General features: G+C 41.2%; 1 protein-coding gene across 3 annotated transcripts in view; it reads left to right on the top strand.

Moving 5' to 3' along the window:
* Positions 1–11,953, top strand: part of LOC112452525 — a 197,982-nt gene that overhangs the window by 70,312 nt on the left and 115,717 nt on the right. For all 3 annotated transcript variants that reach the window (XM_025012799.1, XM_025012801.1, XM_025012800.1), the window contains exon 3: positions 11,476–11,556. In XM_025012799.1, the coding sequence (XP_024868567.1) occupies positions 11,476–11,556 (81 nt within the window). The remainder of the gene's footprint in view (positions 1–11,475; positions 11,557–11,953) is intronic.

The raw sequence follows: 11,953 nt of genomic DNA, 5'->3' as shown, positions 1-11,953 counted from the left end.
GCAAACGGGTGCTGTTTCGGAATCGTTTGTACGTGTTTGTATCGCCGCTAGTTTCGTTTGTAGTTTTAAAGGGGTGATTGTACGGGAATTTTCAAAATAAGATGAGTCGCATAAAAATATGCAATAAAAATCAGATTTTACGCAATGGTAAAGAGTCACGAGGTATTTGTCAATCTGTAATTACGCTATCACGTAAAGTTATTTCGGACCCTCGTGGAATCTGCGAGACTTTTTTTTATTTTTCCTTCTTCCATTTCTATTTGACGACGATATGTTTTACGTGTAATCGAAAGTAACAAATAAATCGTAGGATATGTCTCGTAAAAATATTATGTAGAAATATATCCGTTGACCAAGCAGAAAGCAGAACTTTTACGAGAGTCGCTATTTTGCCGAGCGAAAAATACGACTGTTAGGGTATATCATAATCCTCTTTGTCCCGGAATAGTTAGTCTATTTTCAACCGTGAGCATCATTGACCGCGGTACCAATGGCCCCGTAACCATTGAGGATACGCTGAGCGACTGTCGTACTAAAACTAGTCCGCTTGGTCACCCAAAGTGTTACCAATGGACCACACCGCATGTCCGACGAGCACGAGCACCAAGGGCACTCGATGGGCGCTTTTTTAGTCGCGTTTAAAAGGCTTATCGAATCACGACGACGAACGCGACCAGTTTTCGAGGTACGTAACGCCTTTTTCCAAGCCGGTCTCTTTCGATCGTCGTTACCATCGTCGGCGCGACTCGCCTCGAACAGACGGATAAAGCGGAGCAGTCCGCCCGGTGCATGCGTGGGATGGGAGGTAACCCACGCGGCTCTCTCACGCATCCGTATGCGTCCGGGCTCTCGTATCCATGCTCTGTACGAACGTAAGCGCGATCGGAGAGTGAGCGAGCGAGCAAGCGTAGAAAATTGTTCTCGATAAATTCGCCCCCGGCATGGGCGGTAGGCCGTTGTTGTTTCAATGGGCTCGTCGAATGTTTTCCCCCGAGAATGGAGGACGCGAACGGCGACGGGAACGTCCAGAACGCGTTCTCGCGCATCTCGGGAAATTCGACGGTATGCGTAAAAATCGAAATTACATCCCGTCGACCTCCCACGCGCGATAAATACACACGATTCGCGCCAGTCTCCTCTTTTTCGTTTCGCGTGACCGAGCGAGCAAATATCCGGGACAGTATCCCGCGAATCAGGATTTCGCAAGGCGTCTTATGAACCCTTTATCGGCGAATTTATTGCCATCTGGAGAATAAAGGAGTGGCATGGTCTTAAGGTTTCTCCCCGAACGTAAGTTTCGTAAAATGATCGCACAAAGGGTATCTCTCGATATTAATCTTTGTACTTAAGAATTTAGTCCCGTATACTACTTATAGTAAATGATTATGGATTCTGGTATAAATTACATGTAGCAATGAAGAAAGTACTTATTTGGTAATGAATCTTACTTTTAAACATTTTACTTATTTATAGGAATAGCATGTATTCAACTTTTTAACTTGGAAACAAATTTACATTTATACTTCAAAAAATTACTTTATCTGAAGCAAATTTGCCTCTAATTGCATTGTTCATAAATAATTATAAATAACTAATCCGCAATTATTTTGTTGCATAAGGATCGTTACTCGATCGGAATCGAAGTTGATACAAGGCTAATGCGGTGTAGTAAGATTACATAACTAAGCCTAGCTGAGCTCGAATTTTATTTTACTTCAACAATCGGAAGAATAATGATGACGTAAAAGTTTCAAGTATCAATCGGTGCGGTTCATGGCATACCTAATTCTGTATCACGTGGTGCTCCGAGGATTCGAGAGTTATAATTATCTCCGGCAAAAAGCAGTCCCGCGGGAGAGCTATTGGGAGAGGCTGTCGCGTGAAATGCCACGTGCACGCCGGCGTGTGCGAGGGTCGCGCGATAATATCTCTTCATACATTATGCAGCTTTCCAAATAGTAATACGCGGCGCGATGAGGTCGCCGGTTTAATGCTATCGGACGGCCGCGACGATGGCTGAATATTACCTCGGACGGACTTCGTGGCTGTCAACCGGAAGCTTTCGCGGTTACAAATCTGATTTTCATTGCCGACGATGAGAACTCGCCGCATATAAATCTTACGCCACAATCGACTAGAGACTATGAATTATGAATAGCCGCTGTTACGCGCAGCTTACACGCCTACCTCGTAAACAACACGCGTTTGCAATTCTTTATTTCGTTGCGATACACAGGAAGAGTATTTGTATTATATTTCCAGTCTAAGATTTCACGGAATAATATAGCAGCGACTTTATCTTACGAACAGAATTTTGTAAAAGGGAATAAAATTTAAATCATAATCGCGGGCAAATAGGACTAGAGGATGAATCAAAATTTAAATTAAAAAATATTTTTTTGAACTATTAATTAGAAAATGCGAAATGAAGGATGAAACTGGCTTGAATTGGAAATTATTGTAAATACTCGGCGATTATATCGTTCATCGTTCTTTCAAGCATCGCGCGTGATAAGTTCATCACTGGTGAGCAAAAGCAACGCATGTGGCAATTACGAGCATATGTTGCACCTCCGCGCTTAATTACGGGGTTGCGCTTAATTGCTAGCTCGAGAAGACGATTAATCCGATCGCTAGAATCACTCCTGTCCGTCCGACGTAACACGCGGAATTCGCTACTTGCAAAGTGCGTTCGATTTAATCCGGTACGCGGTTTCGTTAAATCCCGAGAAGAGTGAAGGGAGAGAAAATTCCACCCGCGTCCACCCTGAGGAGAACGAATTTATAACCGACCTGGATAGAAGACGTTGCGAGGCGGACTCTGTCAGCAGCGCAATGAGTCACGACTCGGGCCGCGAGTCGCCTATCGGCCTCGCCTAGAGTTATAGCGGGCACTCGACTATATGATTCAGCTGGTAATTACGTACCGCGATGCGCGAACCGCGACTCCAAAATAGATTTTCCGGAACGCGGAGAAACGCACCGCGCTTTCGTTCAGCGGTGCATCTCGCGGAGGAGTATCCTTAAAAGACGTCGAGTAAATAAAATAGATAGAGACAAGGAAGAGAATGTCAATGTTTTTCGTTAAACTTACGCATTTTTCATGTATACACGTTAATTCGCTTTAACTGTCTTCATTTGCATAATGCAACGCTGCATGTCACGCGTACTCGCCGACCGTTGACCAAGTCATTGTCGCTTGTAAGTTAGCGAGTGCTGACAATCACCGGTAATCATTCGCTGATGCAAGACACTCCAAACCGGCCGTAGTTGTCGCTGTAACGGGTGTCTACGAGGGCTCGCGCTTGACCTTTTATAGTTCATTCACGGCGAAGTCGGTTGCGCGATTTTCGAATAACGATGCGGAAGACGACGATGCGAATTAACTCGCACTCTGTTTAGCATGTCACAATCCTTTAGTCGTGGTAGCGATAAATTAATTGAAATGCTTAGGATAATATATGAAAATATAAGAATAGTTTTTTGAAATTATTTTATTACAATTTTTGATCGGTTACGTAAGACAAAACAGATTAATAATTCTCATTGTTGATTATAAAAATGTATAATCAGGAAAGTTATTGTTTGGAGAACCTTTGATTGTCTTGGGTTGAGAGTCACGTTTTTCAATCTTGAATTTCGAAAGCTCGAAATTAGCACGGCACTATAAGAAGTGCCAAGAGAATCTACGGGGGTACAGAGTTTCAATATTTTATTCAAATATCCTGCTTTCAAATACTTTGATTCGTCTTGTCATTTCAGAGAATCTTTTAAAACTGTCGATTCATCGACCGCGCGATCCGGCTCGCGTTTATCAAGGTAAAATTGAAAGTCATGAGAGACGAGCGAAAGGAGTATAGGAAGATGATTCGCCCGCCCTTCGTTTCGCATTCCACCCTGTGCATCGAGCGAGAGATATTCGGTATTCGTGAGTGGCACATCCGGCCGGAAGTAGTTATCGTTCGAAGATCGGGCAAAGTGTTTTTCCAAGCGTTCCGCTTCCCTTCGCGATATTATATGTCTCGTCGTCGCGCAACGTCGCCGTGCCTTCAGCCTTTTTTCACCTCTTCTCCTGCGAGGGTCGTTAAGACCGGAGACTGACGTGTCCTCGTGGCCTTCGCTTTTTCGAGTCCTGTTTGTCGACCCGGTTGTCCAGCATGCGATGGCAGGAAACATAGAAGACTTGAGCGCAACGAGAGAGCTGAGATAAGTGCTGTTGAGATAAACGCATGTGTGCATTGAAGATATTCTCTGTTATTATAAGTAAAATTTTAAGTGTCAATTCGTAAAATTTATTATTAATCCGCAGAGATTCTTCTATTTTAATTATTTAAAGATTATTATTATACGGTCATTAAATAATTTAGGAAGAAAACGTGCTATGAGAGAGAAACATATAAATATATTTTACAAGTTTTGGAGCTTAATTAATAATTTCTATTTACTCTCAATACTTCAAAATTTCAAATAGTTCAAATACATTTTTTCACTCTTTACATTACTTAAAACAAGTTTCTTATCGTATATCCACATTTCTCAGACATTGTCCTCAATTTGTTCGAGGATTATTTTGAGCGATTAAATTCATTTGGATTTTAAATGTAGATTTTTCATCTATAACATTTGCATAGCTGTAAATCAAGTTAATTGCGAAAATCGGTAATTATGCACCTGCGTTCTGTCGCTGGTTCCCACCGACAAAGAAATTCGTTCTCACGGAGGCGGCTCGTTCCCCTCGGCTTCCTTCGTTCCGTCGTCGGTGGCGAGACTTTTGACCCAGAACGAGGAGGAGCAGCCGAGAAGCGTCCCGAGCTCGGGCACGAGGAAGCGGTAAATATAACGTCGTTTCAGCGGCGCGTGAAGTGTCCGGAGCGAGCGGGTGCCATCGTACGCGACCAGAAATAGTGGCCGAGCTGTGTGCAGGTGCATTCTGCGAGCGATGCGCGATGCGTCTGTTTACGCGGCTCTGCTGCTCTCTCGCCTCGTCCTTATTGCCCTCGAATTACTGGCGCAATATTTTCTTGCGACAAGACCACGAGATGGGGTTGTTATGAACTGTTTATTACGAACTTGTGGTGTACAATCAAGTACATGTGTTGTGTAAAAGAGAGAGAAAGAGAGAGACAACTATTTTTAATCGAATAAACAGTTAGAAGATTAATTAGAGTAAAATTAATTAAAGTAAAATATATATCAATTTAATGATAAAGTAATTGATATTGAATCATAGAAAGCATCATTAATCACATTCATTAATTAGAAATATAAATAATTAAATTGCACAAATGAAAAATTACAATGTCCGTAAAATGTTTATATATTGAATACTGCATTCACATATAATTATTTTCTCGTAGCTGTTATTGAACTAGTTTTCTGCAATTGGGTGCATTTCATGATCTGACCTTTTAAGTGTGAATGTGGATTGCGCATTTATTAAATTCGAACTAAATGGGAATCGAAATTGTTTAAGTATATGATTGAATCTGTATATTATTTCAATCGGAATAGAATGCAGAAATACCTCTCTCTGCTGGATTTAAAAGCTTTCCACCAATCTCTTTTAGAGATATACTGTTCTCCGAAAAAAAGCTTTCGAGCCCATCTGTATAGCTCGGCGCGTTATAATTTCCATAATTCGAACATTTTCGTGAAGTGCGCGATCGCAGGTATGCATTTCGCTTCGTCTGTCGATTCAATCGAGGGAGGCGAATGAAAAAGGAAGCTGCGATATGGATAAACGCGTAAAAGGAAGGGAGTTGTGAGAGTACGAGAGAAGGATGGATATGCCGTTCCCTTTATAGCGAAGAGTGAAAGCCGTAGGGCGTTTTTTAATGTTCCACGTTTTATCGCGCGATCCGCGCTCGCAAAGCGCTTCCACCCTCCAGAACGCGGATTTGCACGAAATGTGCATTAAGGGCGCATCCCTATACTGCCTACTATCCTGCGTTTCCCGGTTGATAAAACCGCGAATGTCACCCCCGCTGAGAGAGAAAATGTGGATTTTAATAAACGGAATGGAAGTGCTCGCTGAAGATCGTTGTTCCTCGCCGTTCGATGTCCCCCTCCGTTTAAAATCGAACGTAAATTCGAGAGTAAGTGATAGTAACATGGAGATCGATCGACTCGATGATTAACTTCTTTTACTCTTATCAAGAGGCCAATAAATCGCGAATATGATATTTAACGGTGAGTTAAATAAATCTATCCTCCATGTTTTGTAAGGAACATAACTAATGCACTAAAACTAGGTGCAGCAATTAGTAACCTATAGAAACGAAATTGAAGTTTTTTTTCGATAATTCCGTTGCGTATTACAAAAGAATTCAATATCAGATTAATATTAAAAATGTGATATTTAACAAAGCAATCGCAAATCCAGTATCTTTTTATACGAATTTGCGGAGAAAAAGGACACTCGAGAATTAATCTGCAAAAGGAATAAGAACATATGCTTTCACGTTCGTCGTCGTAATCGTACCTACCTGCATCAGGGGTCAAAGGTTTCGCGCTCGTATAAGCCGATTATTTCATTTTTCGCTACCAGCCGGATGAGATCTCGTCGCCGCCGAGGGGTAATCAGCCTTCTATGAAATATTTCGAGGCCGTTAAGATCGCGTCTCGCGGGAATTCTATGGGATTTCAGTGCGCACCCCTGAATGCGCGAACCCTGGTTCAAAACCATTCGATGGCCATTCGACATTCCGGCTTACGGCTCGTTCATAAGTAAACGCGTACAAATGGACAGTGAGGACAAAATCCGATTCCCAAGCACGAGAATTTAATAATTCCCGAGGTTTTACACGGGTTGGCAAATTGCGTCGATATTTGCGACAGTTACTTATACCGCGGACGATTCTGTAATGAATCGATGCAATTTTCTTCATTAATATTTGATAATTAATTTTTTCGAATTATTTATGAAATAGTGTATTAATTGCCTGCAACAATTACGGACAATTCCTTAATGAACGGTTTTGATACTGTTCTGTAAAATATTATTTTCGTAATATTGTAAATTTAATATAATTTCCAGATTATATATATATAAGATAATAAATTTTGATATTTATTGTGTTACTACCAGCTTTCCCGCCGCGATATAGACCAGCTTGAACGAAATCTTATATAAACAGAGGATTAATTGGTATATAGAATCTACATTTAGATAGTAATCGGATAACATTATTCTTGGAAATATATGTATTTTACAAGAAGACTATCATCGATAACGCGGATAAATAGTTGCATTCTCGATCTAAACTCATTGAAATATTTTCTCGCGTTCTCTCGCAAAGATATCACACACGATAACATAACTCATGTGTTGAAAATAATTACGTGTCCTTCCCAACGTTCTCGTTAGCGAACTGCACGACGAGCGAACTGCAGCGACATATTACGAGTCGACGTGCCGTGCTCTCTGGCGCGGAGAAGGAATATAATGTTACAACGCGAAGACGAAGGGATCCGACGCTCGCTAATGCACGTGCACATCCGATACCGGCTTCGTCCAAGGAATATTCGCATGGCGGGTATACCGTTACCGGCTGCAGACTGCTGCACCTAGGCCTATCGCGGATTACGTTATGCGGAGCGCGCACAGGAAGAAGGAGCGCTACGATTCCTTCGGTAAATTGTGCGTTTACCCTGTCATCCGAGTCCTCTCGATCGTCGAAAATTTACGGTTGACTCTTGCACCCTTAAAACCGAGTCGCAATAAAATAGCCCTTATTGCTACGTTTACTGAAAATAATTATCACTTGGGTGACTGTTTAAGTTATCTTTATTCGTTGAATTATATTCTGTTATCTTGAATTCGAGAAGAGATTTCGAACTTGAGAAATATTTAATCGAAGATTTCTTTTCTGCCTCACTTCTCTTCCCCTCTCTCTCTGATGCTTATCTTTTATTTAAAAATTAATTAAACTTTGACGTTTTCTTATTAAATTAAGTCTAGCTAAGAAAATTTTAATTTGTAATTTAATCTAGAACTTGCACCACAATATACGAACTAATTGTAAGTGAGCAACGTAAGCGGCTCATTTAGAATTATAGCCACTCTCAAATTGTGACATCAACCGGCTTTCGCAACGAAATACAACGACTACGATCTCGTCGTTACGCGACTAGCATTTTTATTGTGGCGGTGATTTTATTTTTCTGTTAACTCTCTTTCAAAGGCGCCCGCTCCTTCCGTCGTTTTTATCCCTGCTACATCAGAATGACAGACACGGCGAGTGCGAAATAACTCATTCTCGGCCGACGCGTTTCCTGACGTCGCAAGACGTTACGTCGCGATTTTTACGACACGTAAAAGCGACTCCCGGTCGACAAATTAGGTTTCTCGAGCAAGAGAGCGTCTCTCGTGCGACTATATACGACGACGACGACGACGACACAACAATAACGACGATGACGACGACGACGACGTTGACGAAGTGTTGGATTTCAATTCGCAATAATGCGTTAAGTTCCGAGATTGCCCGATTCCTCACTGTTTTTCAAAGCTATCTCTTCTCTTTTTTTTTCTCAGTACCTTTCTCAGTTACGACTTAACGACCTAGCAATTGAGCGAAGTTACACGAGAGCGAATGGCGCCGCTGAAAAAGAGGATAAACGGCGTAGCTAAGTGCCGCTGCACGTTTCGCGCGAGGTTGCTTTTCAGATGCATTCGCGCGGCTTTTACCGCGGGAAGAAAGAACGAGCAACATTTGTAGAAGAGATTTGAAAAGCTCGGAATTCTCTCCCCGCAATTCATTACGATTGACGCACTACGATGACTAGGTTCCGTGTAAAAACAAGAACATTTTTTTCTCGCTACTATTACACGCCCCGCTGCATTGTGCCTTGATTCTACGTAAATTATATTTCTCAAGCGGAATTTTAAATGCAATTAAATTTTGTAAATTAGTGTAAAAGAAATTATATATCATAGGAAAAATTTTTGTTTGCTCCGTTAATATAATATGTGATTTTTGGTGCTAAAAGAGCAGTCTAAAAATAAAAGCGAGACGCGATTTATAGATATTGAAACCATCGCTTATTCGCTTGAGGCAATGGAGAGGAAAATGAATTGCCGGACTTCCACGATCCTCTTTGTTCAACCGGCTAGAGAGAAGCTTTCGTCGAACATCAACAAATCGGTAAATCACGGGCGAGCGTCGACTTTTAGCCAGCGTGCACCGGGTGCAACGATCATCGGCAAGCGCGGTCCAGGTCTAGTGACTGCACGCAGAAATACCAAGGCGCGTGATTCTAAGTGTTCCATAATAGACTTTTCGGAAACAGGCGATTTTAGAATTTTAGCGAGGGTGATTCACTTACCCTTCATTCCGCGTAAGAATGCGAGGAAGAGGGTCAGCGAGATTTTGTTGCGTTTCCATACGGATGCAGCTGTCGCGCGACGGGTATGCGTGATGTGTGTCTTGCACAAACGATGTGTATATCGGGTGTTCAATTGAAGCGAATTTATTAACTCTCCTCCGTCTCATTTAAGGTTGATTACAAAATACGCTTCTTTCAAATAAATTGTCATTGCTGTGCAATAAACTCGAGATTTGCAGCATAATTATACGTGAAAGATTAGGAAAAGATTTTTCAATCGTTCAAACGTGAACGATACAATCCCTGATTTATGAGAGTTTGCCTTTATTTTAACTTTAACTTAAAATATGTTTATCTATTAAAATACCTTTATTTTAACTTAAACTTAAAATGTTTACCTATTAAAATTGACTCGACATTAGAAACGACTACGTTAGACATTCGTCGACATTCAACACCGGGTATCGAGAACGTCTTCTCACGCATACAGAGCAATAGGACTTCCTGGTTCTCAGAGCAATATGTGCACGCATTCGCGGACGAGCGTGAAAACGCACGCATATATTCACGCCCGCGCATCCTCGTCGTTTCGAGCGCACGCCATGGAAAATCAAAGTCACCCGTGCTAGATATTTCATCGCCGACGTCTGAGCGGCTGCCAAGAGCTCCAAATGCAGCGGTCTGAGAGGATTTGCGAACGGAAGCGAGCGACCGGGGAGGAACAAAAAAACCATGTCGAGCGGATCTGCGTAAACGGCGAGGCTGCGCGCGGCGACGCTTTGCGATCTATCGTCGCAATCGGCAATTATCGTTACTTAAGTAATCCCTGCAAAGAACACGACACAGCTGAAATTGCTCTGAAAGTATAAAGGTGTTAACACAAAATCCGAATAATGTCAAACCGCTTTAGCAATATTGATCTGCGGTGAAACATTATTAATGATTTATACGTATAATAATAATTATTTTATATGAGTTGGATAATCTTTTCTCAACGTATTCCTGTTCCCGGAAATATAAAATACTGTACAATGAGATAAAGAATCAGATAGCAACTTGATTTCGAATAAAACTTACGAATGTGAGAATTTTGTCTCTATTGAGCTCTCATATCTCGTAATCATTTCATTGCAATGTTCTCACGCATAACGATATACATTTTCCGCGGAACATAAAACTCCTAATTTTATTCTTACCTAATTTCATTCCACAGTCACCGCGCGTTCGTTATATATTTATCCTGTCAAATCATTATTCCATCGAACTCCGCGGTTGTGAATTATTCGCCCGACTTGTTAGCTCACGTCGAGGGTGCCAGAATCAACGTCGATATCCGGTCGATGGGCGGATGAAATATGAATATTGAAGTCGCAATGCACGCGTGAGCGAGGTACTGAGGTACATTATATGGAGAATCACGGCTCTTGCGCAACGCCACATTCCCCGGTCTTCGAACTTTTCATCTTGTGCGACACTCCCCGCTGCGAGAGCCGTGATTTCTCGGATTCGCGCGCGAAAGCGCATCTCGAACGAAAACTCCCTCGTTCGTATGAGATTTATGCGCGCGTGCCTAACGGACCTCTCTAATCGTTTATCAGCTGCCACGCGCGAATGTTAAATCGAGGCTCGTTCGGTTTCAATCGAGCAGGCGTGATTACGTTGTAAATCGAAATGGAAAGTGTGTAAAGAATATGAATAGTGTTTCTCTCTAGATGAGAAAGTGAAGGTTTTTGATCGATAAATATGAATGAACTAATTGTTTTTACAATTATGAATTGTGCTATAGAAATAAGAATGCATATTCTAAATGTAACATGTAGTTTCAAACTTTTCCGTCTTACTTAAATTATATATAGTTTATATCTGTTATGATTAATTTATACATTATATTTAACTATCTTGAGGATTACTAGTATTCTGGAGTTGCATTCAATTCTTTATATTTATGAATCATAGGTCGCGTTTATCAAATCTTGTCACGAAATAGCGAGATTTAATAGATCGATCTTCCATCGCGAAATAAATAAATTGACGAATCTTTAGAGAACGTTGAACTCTGATGGTGGACATAAAAGAGCTGTATCGACCGATCCATTAACCATTGGCTTCCGAATACTAATTTAACTAATAATTCCGTTTATGTTTCAGGGCTTCCAGCGGCCGCGGACCCGATTCACCCCTCAGCTCGGATCTGGCACTTGACAAGCCTCGCCCCATACCATCCCCCAGGTAAATTTATCGATACTTCAGCACAATTACGCAATACGCTGATTAGTATAAGAAATAAGCATTATAAAAACTGTGAAAACAAAATCAACAAGAACATATATTTTCAGTGTTAACATATCTTCTTATTCAACATTTCAATTACATATTTATCATATTATTTCAAATAATTCTTTTTCTTTCTTTTTCAATCGCCACCATTATATAAAAGTAAATTTTTACGTTTGTGTGTGTATCCGTGCCCGTCAAAGGTATCACATTTAATCCGATATACGATAAATGAATGTTCTCTCTCTTCCTCTCAAACTTGAAAGTTTTGCTTTTAAAGTAGCAATGGACTTCATTGATCCTACATTTTTTGTCGCCTCTCAACGAAAGTGGTACAGAAAAGAGAGAGAGA

The sequence above is a fragment of the Temnothorax curvispinosus genome, unplaced genomic scaffold (genome assembly GCF_003070985.1).
Source record: "Temnothorax curvispinosus isolate PA1 unplaced genomic scaffold, ASM307098v1 QBEX01003408.1, whole genome shotgun sequence".
Classification (NCBI taxonomy): domain Eukaryota; kingdom Metazoa; phylum Arthropoda; class Insecta; order Hymenoptera; family Formicidae; genus Temnothorax; species Temnothorax curvispinosus.
The sequence above is the reverse complement of the archived record's forward strand: the minus strand, read 5'-3'. Positions and strand labels throughout refer to the sequence as shown.